A 15,618-nucleotide genomic window follows, 5' to 3' on the forward strand; every position below is an offset into this window, starting at 1 on the left:
GTCTGATCTATAGACAAGGGCTGTCGGGTGAGGCTGGCTCTCTATGGGGCGAGGCTGGTGTCTCTCTGGGATGGGCTGGCATGCTCTGTGAACTGAAGCCAGAGCCCCCACCCATGCCCACCTGTGCTGGGCTGTCCAGGCCCCAGCAAAAGAGGCCATGAGCCCAAAGCCATGCCCTGCCCTCCCGCAAAGTGGGCCTTGGGTCAGGTGGCAGTACCAAGGGAGCTGGGACTCACCGCTAGGTCATCACAGGAGCGAGGGCATGGAGGGCCACAGGGACTATACTCTGCCCCTTCAATGGCGGTGCAGTTGGTCACTGAGGGCAGACAGGATGGACTAAGAGCTGTGTGGGGTCATCCACCCTGACCTGTCTCCCTGGAATGCTTCCTCTAACTCCCCTTCCTCCGTCCCTGATCCCCACCCCCATCCCTGGCAGGTACCTGGGCAGGGCAGAGCCTGGCAGGCCTCCCCCTGGGCCCGTGGCCCCTCGCAGTAATCCCCCAGGCCCTGGGGTGGGGGCTGGTCACAGGCCCGGGTCCGGCTCCGCAGGCCTCCCCCACAGCTCCGGCTACAGTGGGACCATGTTCCCCATGGACCCCATCCCCCAGCTCCTGGGGGGACAGCACAGGAAGGAGTGAGGAAGGGCTTAGCTGGGGCCAGGGGACAGTTGGTACAAGGCAGCAGCATCCACAGCGCACAGTGGGCACCACCCTGGGCTCCGCAGAAGGGTCCAGGCGGGCAGGGCAGGCAGGCACTCACGATCACACCCTGGCAGGAGACATGGCTCCTCCTCAGCCTCGGGGCCTGGGCAGAGAGGTGTGTGGGTGGCTGGCAGGGACAGTGGAGCCACGGTGGATGGCGCTGCACTGGGGGACCTGGCACAGAACCGGTGCCGATGGCGTCGGGCAGGGCCACAGGAGGCTGAACACTGGCTCCAAGGGGTCCAGGGTGACCACGTGGGCTCACCTAGGGGATGCCCAGGAGGCAGGCAGGCAGGAGGGGGATAGGCACAAGCTGGACAGGCTGAAGATGGAGCATGGTGCCCCTGCTCCCCACCTCTCCTGATGGCTTTCCTCCCCCAGTCTCAGCCCTGGCCCGCTCCTGCAGCCGAGGGATGGGGGAACTGGGGTGCAAGCCAGAAGTGGGGATGCTTCCTTACCCTCCACACAAGGCCAGGAGCTGCAGTTGGCGATGAGCCCAGAGACACAGGAGCTGTGGGGAGCAGCAGAGGGTCAGGTGGTCCATGGGCTGCATTGTGGCCCCCCAAACCCTCAAGTTCAAGTCCTAGCCCCAGTCGCTGGGAATGGGAGCTTATTTGGAGATGAGGTCTGTACAGAGGTGATTGGGTTAAAAGGAGGTCACTGAGGTGGCCCTAGTTTTAATGCATCTTGTGTCCTTTATAAGAAGAGAAAATGTGGGAAGATGACGTGAAGAGACAGGGAGAAGGCCACCTATAGGTCAAGGAGTGCCAAGGATTTCCGGCAAACTCCCAGAAGAGGAGAGAGGCCTTGAACAGTCTCCCTTGCAGCCCTCAGAAAGAGCCTACCCGCCAACACCATGATCCTGGGCTTCCAGGATCTGTGAGACCATCAGGGGCTGCTGCTCAAGCCCCCCAGTGCATGGCACTCGGTGGCAGTAGCCCCAGGAGGCTCACACAGGGTGAGCGAGGGAAGACAGATGGGGGACAGGGGAAGGGAGGGGTACAGGCAGGTGCAGCCTTAGAGGGCTGGACGACTGTGCCGAGGGGCTGGGGGTGGAGGGCCCGTGTGTCCCCAACTGGAGCCAAATTCCCTGCCTCTGAAGAGGGACAGTGGGTCCTCGGAAGTCACAGGGCCATAATGAGGTGGGGGTGGTGTCTCACCAGTTTTCACATGGACGAACCACAGTGCTGCCTGGAGGGTAGAGGTGCCCCTCGTGGGCACAAGGGCAGTCCTGGGTGGGCACACACACGTTGTTCTGGAATCGAAACCCTCTGTCATCTTCTGGCTCCAGATGGGCTGGGCGTGGGCTCCCCACCCCTGGTCAGAGCCCGAATGCAATCCTCAAGCTCCCCCTTAAAAGCCACCCACCCTCCTTCCACAGACATGCAGCTCTCCCCACTGCCCTCCTGCCAGGCAAATGCGGACCATCGGCTTGGGGGCCATGGGGGCATGGACCCTCCAATTTCTAGGAGAAAAAGACCATCTTAAATTGCAGGACATGAGACTGAACTGTCGAATCCCCATGAAGTCAGCCATGAAAACATGAACTGTGCAATTTGTACAGCAATGGCAGGAAAAGACACACTTTCATCAACAAAATAAAAACAGAAAAACATGGTGCACAGGCAGACTGGACAGAAGTCCTTCAGATTTAAAATAAACAGCCGTCTTGTGGCACACGATTCAAAGTCGAATGCACTGAAGTGTACGGGCCAGGGCCTGGGAAGCACTTTCCCTGCGCCGTCTCACTGACTCCTATGACTGGCTGTAATTTTACCCTAATTTACAAAGGAACGAACTGAGGCATGGGAATACTACCCCCAAGCTCGCTGGGCTACTAGTAAAAGAGCCTGATTTGAACTCAGATATGATTACAACATGTCCCTTAACCACACCCTATGACTCACCCCACGGCTTTGTTCAATCCCACCATGCAGCCAGCATTTCCTAGCCCCAATTCCCACCACCCTCTGACTAGAGTGGCCACCTCTCTGCTCTCCAATCTCAGATCTTCAAGTGCAGGACCACCTCCTCCAGGAAGCCTGCCATGCCTCCCTACTCTCCACACCCTCCAATCTCTGATGTTCAAGTCAGGACCACCTCCTACAGGGAGCCCTCCATGGCAGACCTAGCCTACTCCACAATGTGCAAAGCTCACTTCCTGCCCATCTGATGGCTTCATCTTCATTTTAGGGGCTCTGGGTCTGGTTTCCCCAGACTGGATGCTTCTTGAGGGCAGAGACTACTCCTTCCCCCACAGAACCGCTCAGCCAGAGACTAAACATACAGTAGGTGCTCGATAAATAACTGGTGATAACACAGTGCACAGAGCACTTGAGCAGGGACAATTCACAAAGACCTTCTAGACCTATCACCATTTTTCACCAGTGAAGAAACAGAGGTGGGTGGCCCATGGGCTGCATTGTGGCCCCCCAAACCCTCAAGTTCAAGTCCTAGCCCCAGTCGCTGGGAATGGGAGCTTATTTGGAGATGAGGTCTGTACAGAGGTGATTGGGTTAAAAAGGAGGTCACTGAGGTGGCCCTGGATTTAATGCATCTTGTGTCCTTTATAGAAGAGAAAATGTGGGAAGATGACGTGAAGAGACAGGGAGAAGGCCACCTATACACCAAGGAGTGCCAAGGATTTCCAGCAAACTCCCAAAAGAGGAGAGAGGCCTTGAACAGTCTCCCTTGCAGCCCTCAGAAAGACTACCATAACACATGATCCTGGGCTTCCAGGATCTGTGAGACCATCAGGGGCCGCTGCTCAAGAACCCCCCGCAGTGCATGGCACTCAGTGGCACCAGCCCCAGGAGGCTCACACAGGTGGGGAGAGGGAAGACAGATGGGGGAGAGGGGGAGGGAGGGGTGAGGGATGAGACCTGCCCAGGATCTCAGGCACTCAGTGACAGCAGCCCCAGGAGGCTCGCACAGGTGGGAAGAGTCAAGACAGATGGCGGACAAGGGGAGGGAGATGGGAGAGGGATGAGACCTGCCCAGGATCCCCTGCTGGTTCCTGCCGGAGCTGAGTTATGGCCCATGAGTTCAGTACCCTTTCCTCAACCTTGCAGGGTCTCCCTGTCTCCAGCCCCATACCCTTTGTTCTTTGCTGCCCAGATCCTGCCTGTCCCTTCCCTGCCACCCCATGGTCCCCAAGCTGTGCGGAGGCCTCGCTGGGGCCAGGCACGGGGACACTCACCAGCAGGAGCATCCCAGAGGGGCAGTGGCAGCCAGGGTGGCAGGTCTTGTTAGTTCCTCTTGAAGCGCTGAGCTCTGCACAGGAGGCAGGGCCCTGGGCACAGTCCAGCCACTGCTTGCCCCTGGGACACACGCCAGGCACTGGCCCTGGGGACATAGAAGTTGACAGCCCAGCCCCAGAGCACTCAGCTCTCCCCTGAGCTCCCAACCTGGGAGAGGCACCAGCTCTGGGTATGGGTGGGGTGGTCATGGGGGCTGCACAACGGCTGAGGGACAGGGCTGTGCTGGGGTGGCGGACAGGGGGTTGACAGTGCCCTGGGTTGGTAAGAATGAGAACTGGAGGGTCCCCAGGGCAGCCCTCACCTGTGCAGGGCTGCAGGCCACAGGTGGAGAACTCCATGGGGCTGTGCAGGCCACTGCCCCGGGTGCGGTTCCTGTAGCCACCACCGCAGGGCACGGAGCACGGAGACCAAGGGCCCCACTCCCCACCAGGACCTGGGGGTGGTACCCAGGTCACCACAGGCCCTGCCTCTCGTGCCCACCTCACCTTCTCCTCCTCCCACCCAGACAACCCTGGGATCCCTCCACCGCTTCACCTGTAGTGTCATATCCTACCTAAGGTGCCTCACACCTGCTTGAGGGGCTCCAGTATTCGGCCTAGAACTGGGCTGGTCTCTAGAGAGAAGCTGGGGCTACTCTGAGGAGGGGCCCTGTTAGGGAACAGACCCTCAAGGAGTCTCTGGGGACAACCTCTTAGTGGCATCTCTTAACGAAGTCTCTTGCACGTCTCTGGAGGTTCAGGGTGGGGGGTGATGGGAGTCTTCTTGGCTTCTCTCTGGAAGGTTCTTTAAGGAGGTCTCAGGACCTCAGTCCTAGCTCTCACCTCGGCATGGCCGCAGGCTGCAGAATTCAGCCTCCATGGTGGGGCCTTGGCACTCAGCACCCCCAAAGGCAGCTGGGGGTGCAGTGCCTGCCCGGAAACGGCGCCGAATGCCCACGTTGCAGCTGCGGCTACAGAGACTCCATGGGGTCCAGGGACTCCAGCCACAGGCCACTGCCAGGGCGTGTTGGGGGCAGAGGGCAGTGTGTGTGAAACCAGGTCAGTCTTACATACCCTAACTTCCCTGGGGACCACCGAGCTCCCAGGCATTTATCTCAGAAGGGGCCTAACTCCCCTATGGTCCCTGAGGACCCACCACTGCCCAATTCCTGTGCCCCAAGCATGGGGGTACCTGGGCAGTGCTCCGAGGTGCATGCCATCTCCCCGGAGACACAGGTGCTGCAGAGAGAGGCGGCAGTAAGGCTCTACCTGGCCATCACGGCCACAGTCAGCCCTTACCCCCGGGGAAGCAGCTGAGGCCACTGCAGAAGAGAAACCCGAGGGTCTGGGGTGTGAAGCCTGCTGCCCACGCCCTGTGAAGTTCACGATGCACCCTCAGTGAGCCCCACAACACCCAAGCTCTGTGCTGTCCTTTGTCCCAAGGTCTCATCCATTTGTATTTATTGGGAAATGACTTCGAGGGCCGGGGGCAGGGAGGAGGGATTTAGAGAGAGCTGGAGTTCTTCTAGGAGGGAGAACTGGGTACTTCTCCACACTTGCTGTTCTCCCCAATACATGTTTTAAAGCCTATTTATCAAATACTGGAGGTCCCAGAAAAAGATCAGAGAGACAAAAAGTGAGAAAGAAAGGACAGGAGGGAAGAAGAATGAAGGAGGAGGAAATCGAAGGAGGGGCAGGGTATATAAAGTAAAAAGTAAGAGGGAAATGAAGAATGGCCCGGGTGCAGTGGCTCATGCCTGTAATCTGAGCACTTTGGGAGGCTGAGGCAGGTGGATCACTTGAGGTCAGGAGTTGGAGACCAGCCTGGCCAAATGGTGAAACCCTGTCTCTACTGAAAATACAAAAATTAGCCTGGCATGGCGGTAGGTGCCTGTAATCCCAGCTACTAGGGAGGCTGAGGCAGGAGAATTGCTTGAACCCGGGAGGTGGAGGTTGCAGTGAGCTGAGAGGCAGAGGTTGCAATGAGCTGAGATCGCACCACTGCACTCCAGCCTGGGCGACAGAGCAAGACTCCATCTCAAAAAAAAAAAAAAAAAAAAAAGGAAACGAAGTGAAAGAAAAAGAAAAAAGAGGGAAATGGCCTGAGCACCCTCTGCTGGCAGGTCCTGATGTCAGCTTGGTGGGCACTTGAATGTTTCTGAACAGAAATCAAGTGGACCCCAGGTATGAAGTTATATTCAGGAAAGAGAACCAGAGAAAGCTGTGATGAGAGGTTAGACCCCTTCCCATCTCTAGTTCTATCACAAATCGCTCCATCGGTCTGAGACCCAATCTTCCCATAAGTCAAATGGGGATGACCACTCGCTCTAGTATTCCCAGGACCCTGCCTGGCACCCGTGGCTGCTGTGTTGTGTTTGGGGAACGGAGCACCCCACCACGGGGTGTGTTTGTGGGAGGGAGCCCACGCCTGCCCACCCCTAGATCCCCGGCCCCTCTCCCACCCTGCCCCAATGCTATGACCCACCAGTTGTTGCAGGAATCCAGGCGAGCCATTGCTCCTGGTGCATAGAGCTGCCCATGCAGCTGGCAGGGGCACTGACTGCGGGGCAGGCAGCTAGCATTGTGCAGGAAGAGACCAGGGGGGCAGGTGCAGCCAGGGGCGCAGAAGCCCGAACACTCTATCCCAGGGCCGTGCGTCAGGCACAGCCGAGGGCAAGGACCCCCCTCCTGGCGACACTGCTCTGCTGAGCGGAACACCATGTTCTCTGGGCACTGGGCTGGATAGGAAGACAAAGCAGGTCTCAGCAGGGGCAGGAGGGATGGGAAGGGATGGGAAGGGATGGGAAGGGAAAGGAGGCAGAGGGGCGGAACAGAACCTGCAAGAAGGGCATGGGGCGGCAGCCTGCCAGGCAATAGTGTGCTAAAGAAGCCACGCCTCCTACCCCTACCCTCACAGCTTTGCTCCAGTGTCTGGGATGGCACCAGTACACAGTCACGGCTTTGCTCCATTTTAATACAAATATTCTTGAAAACAGACCACAAGGACTCTAGTCATCTGGGATAGAAGGAGCGCTCAGAGGATGAGAGAGAGTAAGGAAGGGGCCAGGGGCTTCAAAGTACGAGCTCTGCTCCCCCACGATTCTGGCCGTGAGTGTGTTCTGCCCAGAGGAAGGCCAGTCTGACTCCCTCGGGGAGCCTGTTCTCTGGGGAAGGAGGCTGGCCTCCACCAAAGAAGAGCAAAGGGCTGAGGGGCTACAGCTGCTGGGACCTGGTCCCAGGCAGGTGGGAGAGGCAGGGAGCTAGAAGAGACACAGGAAATCCCAGGCTCCGTTAGCTCCAGGCATTACCTGGCCTGGAGTCAGAGGACAGTGATGGGCGAAGGTAAGGGTGGGGAAAAGGTCAAAATCCCCAGGAGCTGGGCCAGGGAGGCCCGCTGCAAAACAGGCAGAGAGTCTGGTACCTGTGCAGGGCTGCGTGTTGCAGTCCCTGGTCTGACTGTGGGGTCCTGGGCACGAGGTGTCCCCAGGAGCCAAGCTGGAGCAGCTGCGCCCACGTGTCTGGATGCCTCCGTCACAGGGGGCTGAGCAAGTGGACCAGGGAGCCCACAGACCCCAGATGCTTGGCACTGCCAGGAAGAGCCCAATCCAGAGTCACAGACACCGGCACGGCAAAGACAGTCCAGGGTAGGGCATTGTGGGGCTGGAGCTGTGTAGCTTGCAGAGTCTTAACTGCAGCCTCTAGCTCCCACCAACATCTACCACTCAGGCTGGCTTCCTGGGTGATGGCTGGGGTGGGAGAGGCTTAAGGACAACAGCCAGGTTTGCTCCAACCCTTGGCCCCCTCTCCAGGTGTCTAGAACCGGCTCAAAGGGGCATTCTTCTTTGCTTCTCATCCCACCCCAGTGTCCGAGCCACACCTGAGCCTGAGGGGGAGTACCTGGGCATACAGGGGGGCTGCAGGGCTCCTCCTGGGTGGCCTCTCCTGGGCAGGATGAATCCCCAGGGCTGGGGCAGAGTCGGGAACGACTGCGCCAGCCAGGGCCCCCTCCAGGGACAAGGCAGCTCTGGGAGCAGGAGGACCAGGAAGTCCAGGGCGTCCAGCCCAGCACCTCTGCGGAGGGTGAACAGGACAGGCCATTGGTGCAAAGGCCTTTTCTGGCAGGGCTGGGGAGGGTCAGGGAGCCTGGGTTAGGTCTGAGAAACTAGGTGGGCAGAAGAGGGCTCACAAGGAGGGAGGCTGCTCTGGGCTCAGGGTGCAGCCTCTGCCCCTTCTCAGCTCACTTGCTGGGACCCCCCCTTCCAGTCCTTTTTTCTATTTTGGGGGTTGAGGACAGGACCTGTCAGCTGGAGTGCAGTGGGCATGCTTATCGCTTGCTGCAGCCTCTACCTCCTAAGCTCACGTGATCTCCCATCTCAGCCTCCCGAGAAGCTGGGACCACGGACCTGCGCCACCACGGCCAGCTACATTTTTTATTTTTTTATTTTTTTTAGAGATGGGGTCTCTCTCTGTTACCCAGGCTGGTCTTGAACTCCTGGCCTCAAGCAATCCTCCCACCTTGGCCTCCCAAGGTGCTGGAATTACAGGCGTGGGCCACCGCACCCGGCCTCCAGCCCCACTTCTCACCCTCAGAGCCAGGCACGGAGCCTCCTGTGAACCTGGGCTCGACTACATTCCCACATCTCTCTCCTGGACTCGGACAGCACCTCAGCAGGAAGGACCACCAAAAATCCTCATGTTTCCCCCAGATCAACGCTTCCTGATCCTTCTATGCCAGAAACTAATTAAGAGTCCCTGTGGACACTGTCAATGTCCCACCAGCCACTCCCCACTGGCCCCTCTTTCCCTCCTACTGCAAAGATCCTGGCCCAGACCCCGGATGCGCCCTGCCTCTCTTCCCCCTCCCCTCCCCGACTCCTCTCTTTCCCCTTGCCCACCTCATCCCATTGCCCTGCACACCAGTGAGGCTGGGTCTGCTCTGCAGAGACCTCCATTGACACAGGCACTGTCTGAGGGGCACCCGGCGGGTGGAAAGAGAGAAACCATCTTGCACCTTCACCTGGCCTCTAAATGCTGCTGCTGGCCTCCCTCCAACCCTCAGCCTCACCTCTCTCGCCCAGCTCTGCAGTCGCCTGCTCCACCCAGGCCAGCCTGCTCCTGGCGCCTGGGCAGTCTGGGCGGGAGTCTCTGCCTCTCCCTATCAAAGCCCCTCCACCAAGGCCAGTTCAAGGGCTGCCTCTCAGACTGCAGAGGCGTTACCGATCCCCCACATAGAGTGGCCAGTGGGTCCCATCCTGTGTGTTCCCAGGGTACAGAATTGGGAGAAGGAAGAGGGGCTCCTGCATCCAGGCTCCCGGCTATACCTGTCCCACACTCTGTGTGGCAGCCCTGCAGTTCCTGCCTGTCACCTTCACAGGGGGCGCCTCCCCAGGCTGCCGGAGGGTTGGAGGGAGACCTGGGGAGAGAGGCAGCCCTCAGCACCTGCTCTGCTCTCTCCCTGCCCTCACTCCTGCCTTCTTCATCCTTCATCACCTGTCCACCATCTTCCCCCTACCGCCCCCTCAGGGCTAGCCTGGCTCCTTGCCTCCCTGGCCCCCACCATTCCTTCTCACACTGCCGCCCACCCGCTGTCACACACCTGAACCTGGCCCTCACTCCAGAGCCACAGGAGCGGTCGCAGGGAGCCCAGGAGGACCAGGCTGACCAGCCGCAGGGCAGGGGGCAGCCCCCTGGTTGGCACAGCAACTCCCCCTTCTCACACACACTGCAGGGGAGGGAGAGGCTGAGGAACTGGTCAGGGCTGGGGAGACCCCGGCACAGTGCCCTCCCTGGCGCGGCCGCCCTCACCATTGGCTGCAGTTGGCCAGGACGAAGGACACCCCCGGCCACTTCAGCTCTTCGCCCACCAGGCAGGGGCACTCAGAGAGGGGCAGGCAGCGAGTGTCATGCAGAAGGAGTCCCGGGGGACAGCGGCATCCTGGGTGTGTGTGGAAGAGGGCACTCAGCCCCAAGGGGCACAGCAGTGAGGGGAAGCTGGAGACTGGGGGCTGGTGGGCCTGGGTGGGCACCCCACAGTCTCCCTGCAGGCCAGGTCTGCCTCACCTTCCACGCAATGCCCACTGCAGCTTCTGTTAGCCTTGGGATCCAGGCAGGAGGGTGGGCACGGGGACACTAGCCCCTTCTGGCACAGATCAGCACTCACATACACACGGCCCAGCTCGCAGTCTGGTGGGAGATGGGCACTAGGTGAGCCTGAGTGCTGGGAGGTCCAACTACCTCATGCCCACAGTGCTCTCTCCCTGCTCCCAGCCCAGCTCACCCTTACCTGTGCCACCTGAGCAGGGCTGCAAGCCGCAGGGTACCCTCTCTTGGGAGGGCCCGGGGCAGGGGGCACCATTATTCTTGGGTCGGGGGTCCATACAGCTTCTCCGGCGACTCTGATGGCCACCCCCACAGGAGACACTGCAGGGCCCCCAGGCCTCCCACATGGCCCATGCCCCAGCCACTGTTGGGGAAGGAAGACCATCAGGAGGGGCCCAGGAGACACAGGCTATGAGAGAGTAGCCGGAGCCAGGGCTCCCCTCCTTCCCCAGCCTGGGCAGTGGCCAGCAAGGCAGCCAAGGGCCCTGCCCTGGGCACTCCACAGCTCCTCTTCTGTCCCAGAAAACCTCCCCTAGGTGGCAGGTGCCTGGAGAAAGGGCTCTAGGTGCCTCCCAGGACAAAAGCTCGGCTCCCCGGGAAGGGGCTGGGACTGTGGGAATCCTGGGGAGAGCTGCCCTAATGGCAGCTGTAGGGGCATCACAACCAGGGAGGAGCCAGGGTGGGGCTGAAGAGGCCCCTGTATGGGGAGCCCCTCTCTGCCATGCATAGAAGTGGCTGAGGGCCACTCCCTTGGATTGACGGAATAAAAGAGCGACAAGGCCTTCAGCATGGCACCCAGGGACAAGTGGCACAGCTGGCTGACACCTGAGGCCCGGCTCCAAACACCCCCACACGTCATCTCCCTTAATCCTTGCAGTGCCTTCTGAGGCAGGAATGACCACTATTTCCAGGCTATACACAAGAACCTGAGTCTCGGCTCAGGCAGGAAAGGGGGGCAGGGCTGGCTGGGAGGGTCTCAGATGGAAACCCACCCCAGGTTTCCCACCTGAAGGTTCCTGAGGAGACTGGATGGGGGGCTTCCCCACTTCCCTCTGGGAGCAGGGGCTTTCCTGAGGGAAGGCTGGGGTGCAGGGTTACCTGGGCAGGCCTGCACGAAGCAGGACTGGCTTCGGAACCGGTCAGGTGGGCAGCTGCCCCCTGGCAGAGGAGGCCGCAGCAGCTCCTGGCGCTGGAAGGTGAGGCCCAGGCCACAGCTGCGGCTGCAGCTGCTCCAGACAGACCAGGGGGCCAGCACACAGTCCACTGCAGGGGAATGGGGGTTGGGGCTCAGAGGGGCTCATGCAGGAGGGGGCCCTCAGGGCTGCCCCTGTCCTTGCTGGCACATACCACAGCCATCCTCGTCCGAGCCGTCCTGGCAGTCAGGCCGCAGGTCACAGCGCCGCTCAGAAGACAGACACTCCCCGCTGCCACAGCTCAGCTGGCTTGGGGAACAGAGGGCCCTTGAGGCTGGAAGCCCAGGCAGGGCCATGGTAGGCACCGTGAAGGGCACAGTGCTTGCTGCTCACAAGGCAGGGAGAGAAGGGAGCCACATAAGTAGATTCCCGGCTGGATGATACACTCAGCCCATTAACTCAGGCCAAGAGCCGAAGTGAGCTTGCTGACCGGAGCCCCTGGCCTCCCCTTCCTACTAATGCCTCCTGCATCCCATGCCCAGAGCAGGCTTCCTTCCACGACGTGTTGGTGAGATCATGGAGTCTTTGGTCTATACAAGCTCTCACACAGAGATTCTAGATGCTTAGATACCTTTTTTCTGAATGTATACTCCCTGGGGTGGCCATTCTTGTGATTAACATTTGATTTCTTTGGTCATGATTGGAAGACTAAGCTTTGATCACAGTGATCTACTTTGCATGGATGGATGGATGAATAAATGAACGGATGGATATATGGATGGGTAGATGGAAAGATGGGTGGATAGATGGGTGGGTGAATGGATGAATGGATGGGTGTATGGGTAGGTGAGTGAATGGATGGATGAGTGAGTGGATGAATGGATGGGTAGATGAGTGAGTAGGTGAATGCATGGATAGCCAATGAATGGATGAATACAGGGGTGGGTAGATGAATACATGGGTGGATGGATGGGTGGCTGATAGATGCATGGGTGGGTGTCAGACGGATGGATGGATGAATGGATAGGTGGATGGATGGGTAGCTGACAGATGAATGGATAGAGGGGTAAGTGGATGGATGAATGGATGGATGGTGGATAGGATGGATGGATGGTGGTGGAAGGATGGAATGGATGGAAGGGATGGATGGGTGGATGGATGGATGGATGGATGGACGAATGGTGGCTGGATGGTGGCTGAACATGGGTGGTGGATGGATGGATGGATGGATGGAATGGATGGATGGATGGTGGATAGATGGAATACTGGATGGGGTGGATGGATTGAGGGATGGATTCGTGAGAGTAGACAGATGGATGATAGGTGGCTGACGAATACATGGATAGAGGGGTAGGTGGGTGGGTGGGTGGGTGGATGGATGCATGGATAGATGGATGGGTGGGTGAGTGGGTGGGTTAGTGGATGGGAGGGTGGGTAGACGGAAAGATGGGTGGCTGATGGATGGATGGATAGAGGGGTAGGTAGACTGTTGGATGGGTGAGTAAATAGATGAGTCTCTTCAAAGGTCAAACAGGTTTTATAAAACAGGCTGAGACCCAAGGCCTGTTCTATTCCCAATCTTGACCATACCCAAAGACACGCACACTTCTGTTTTTACCCATTCTCTCCATTCCCTGCTGCCCAAGCCTCTCCAAAATCCTTTCCAATATGAGCTATAAACGAGGGCAGACACCTTCCTACACTGAAGGATAAGTGCCACCCCCTACCCACAGGATGGCAGGCCCTCCAGCAGCTCACCGCAGTGCCTCTCGTCGGAGCCGTCGAGGCAATCCTCCCTGCCATCACACACCTGCGCCTGTTCCACGCAGCCCAGCACCTCACAGGGCATCTGGCCGGGGCCACACCGCACAGGTGGGAAGGGCCCTGGGGCGACACTCTGGCCTGTGGGCACCACCATAGCTGGCTGACCAGTCATTTGGCCTGCCCTATCCTTTCTCCTTCATCACCTCCCTGAAGCCCCCAACCTCCCTCCTCTTGGCATCTGCTATTCCTCACTCTGCCTATCTTGGGATAATAGAAAAAGGGTAAACTGGGCTAGGACACTTGGGTCCTCCCCAAAATGACCTTGAGCTGTGTGATCTTGAACAAAGGGCCTCTGTCCCCCTCACAAGGAAGGTGGGCTCACAGAGGCTTTGCACACAGGTAGAAGGGCTTGGTGTCTTACCAGCAGGGGTCGCTGGAGTCACTGGGCGTGGGGGCAGCACCGTCACAGCTGCCATACCTGGTGGCAGGGTCCTAGCCTCCATCTGGGATATGGGGGTGGTGGTCACCATCTGCATGGATTCCCCATGGTGAGGTACCCCAGAGGCTGGGCCAGGACTCACGGGCCTTGTCTCTGTGGGTGGAGGTGGAGGGAGGTGAGGCTTACCCAGCTCCCCTTCCCAGGAAAGGAAGATGGGGGCCCTTGAGAGGGTATCCCAGGCTTCTGGGTGGTACAAAGTAATCACAGGTACTGCAGACCACACCCCACCTTCTGAGAGGCCTCGGATCAAAAAAATCCAAGGAGCACAAGAAGGGCTTTGGCTGAAAGTAGAAGACTTGTTTTGATCTGAGATTTTTATTCTATTCCCCAAAAAGAAACACATGGCAACTTCCAAGTTCAAACTCACCATAAAATAAGATATTTAGGGAGAGAAAGAACTGAGGTCATTTTAACACAGCAGCAGAGGGAGTAAACACTACCATAGACTCAGGGTGAGTTCGTTGTTTCTGTTGTAAACAAACAAACAACAACAAACTGATTTTGGGCTTCCTGGCAGCTACAGTGAAAAGAGTTAAGAGTCTCATTTTCTGGCAAGAGATGCATTCAAAGACAGCCTTTTTTTTTTTTTTTTTTAGAACCAGACTGAGAATGAAATTAGAATGTATCCCGTGGGTCTGCATGTTATGGATCTGAGGGGTAGAATCAATTGCTTTGTCTGCTTTTCACAAAAGACACAGAAACAGTCCGGCCAGGTTCTGAATAACTTCCATCAGAACTCACAGGGAGGGGCCACAGTTGTCTATAAGGCCTTCTAGTGTCACAGATGGGGAAAAGCTGAGGCCCAGGCAGGTGGCACGGTGAGGCCCAGGCAGGTGGCACAGTGAGGCACAGAGGAGGACGAGCCAGAATGAAAGAGCAGCCCCGGCGCCCTCACCCTCCTTCCTCTCCAGCCCCTGCTGCCCCAAGCCCCACCCAGGTCCTTCCCATAGGGGCTAGAAATGAGGGCAGGAACTCCCCCACACCAAAAGCCCTCTTACCGCCCCCCATCCCCGCAGGACAGCAGGCCCTCCAGGAGGCAGCTGTCTGCTGGCTAGCAGGGAGGTGAATAATCAGGTAGCTCCAGGGAGGCCGGTTCACAACCAGGCAGAGCCCTTTCCTTTCTTATACAGGAGCACGCCAACTTCATGACCACATCCAACCCCCGTGCCCACTTAAGAAATATTTGCTGCCAGCAAATGCTTCAGAAAGGGGGGCCTGGCTCTATGGATGGTGAGCAGAGGGAGTGCAGGGTGCAGTCAAGTGGCCTCCCACCCCCATGGGGGAGACATGTCCTGACCAGGCATCTGGGGAGGCAGCCACATTACTGGGCACAGGCTCCGTCCTGGGAGCTGGCCTGGAGCCACCCGCCCTGCCTACCTGCAGCCCACATACCTTGGAATCCCAGGGGGTGGGCAGGGGCAGGACCTGGTCATGTCCAAAGTGACCAGTGTCTCCTCCCTGAGCCAACCCTGTGACTCTCTCGGTTGTGGGGAAGTCAGGGGTAAGGGGATTTGAACCCCTGAGATGTAACTGCCCCTGGCTCTGGAAGAACAGGTGGGACAAGGGTTTGGGGGGGTCTGGAGTCTGTGCACACACCTGTTGGGGACGTGGGGGACTCCTGTCCGGGAGGCCAGTGCTCAGTCTCTGCCAGGCCCTGCAGAGGGAGAGGGCTGAGCACCCTGCACAGCCCCAGGCCCTGAGGGCAGCTCCCATCCCCTGAGGATACAGCCTGGGCGCTCACAGTCCCAGCACTGCTTCCTGTCCATCTTCCTCCCCCACAGCCCAGGGCAGAGCTGAGGATGCAACTGCGCTTCCAGGCACCAGCCCACTGCCCTCAAGGAGCTCAGGGACTTTATTCTCAGCAGCCCACCATGGTGATCCATTTCAGCTCTTGCCCCTCAAACTCCCCTTCCCCCATCCAATGCACATGTCCCCCCCACTCCACCCACACACTCTGGGTTCCTGACCAGGCTATTCCAGGTAGGAAGATGCTCCGCGCCTTCTTCTCCACACTATAGACACCCCTCTCCAGCCCTCAAGTCTTGTCCTGGAAGCCCCTGGGGACCCGGGCACAGGGCTCTTTTCGGCTCTGAGCACCAGATGCCCTGGTGCCTGCCCCGTGGGCATAAGCCCCCTATCAGAGGTTCAGGCTTCTCTTGTCCCCAAACCCTTCTGGGCCCTCGC

At 58.6% G+C, this 15,618-nt stretch overlaps 1 protein-coding gene across 1 annotated transcript in view; it reads right to left on the minus strand.

The window, feature by feature from the left end:
* LOC101007406 (SCO-spondin) overlaps positions 1-15,618 on the minus strand; it is a 57,187-nt gene that overhangs the window by 20,019 nt on the left and 21,550 nt on the right. The window contains exons 44-64 of the mRNA XM_031664955.1: positions 15,031-15,088; positions 13,357-13,527; positions 12,930-13,073; positions 11,386-11,556; positions 11,137-11,301; positions 10,223-10,402; positions 10,000-10,122; positions 9,745-9,874; positions 9,536-9,661; positions 9,261-9,352; positions 7,837-8,010; positions 7,361-7,525; positions 6,425-6,677; positions 5,132-5,178; positions 4,783-4,953; positions 3,901-4,394; positions 1,862-1,956; positions 1,160-1,212; positions 760-966; positions 441-611; positions 237-316 (exon numbers count right to left, since the gene is read on the minus strand). Coding sequence (XP_031520815.1) covers positions 237-316; positions 441-611; positions 760-966; positions 1,160-1,212; positions 1,862-1,956; positions 3,901-4,394; positions 4,783-4,953; positions 5,132-5,178; positions 6,425-6,677; positions 7,361-7,525; positions 7,837-8,010; positions 9,261-9,352; positions 9,536-9,661; positions 9,745-9,874; positions 10,000-10,122; positions 10,223-10,402; positions 11,137-11,301; positions 11,386-11,556; positions 12,930-13,073; positions 13,357-13,527; positions 15,031-15,088 — 3,270 coding nt within the window. The remainder of the gene's footprint in view (positions 1-236; positions 317-440; positions 612-759; positions 967-1,159; positions 1,213-1,861; positions 1,957-3,900; positions 4,395-4,782; positions 4,954-5,131; positions 5,179-6,424; positions 6,678-7,360; positions 7,526-7,836; positions 8,011-9,260; positions 9,353-9,535; positions 9,662-9,744; positions 9,875-9,999; positions 10,123-10,222; positions 10,403-11,136; positions 11,302-11,385; positions 11,557-12,929; positions 13,074-13,356; positions 13,528-15,030; positions 15,089-15,618) is intronic.

The sequence above is a fragment of the Papio anubis genome, chromosome 4 (assembly GCF_008728515.1).
Source record: "Papio anubis isolate 15944 chromosome 4, Panubis1.0, whole genome shotgun sequence".
Taxonomy (NCBI): domain Eukaryota; kingdom Metazoa; phylum Chordata; class Mammalia; order Primates; family Cercopithecidae; genus Papio; species Papio anubis.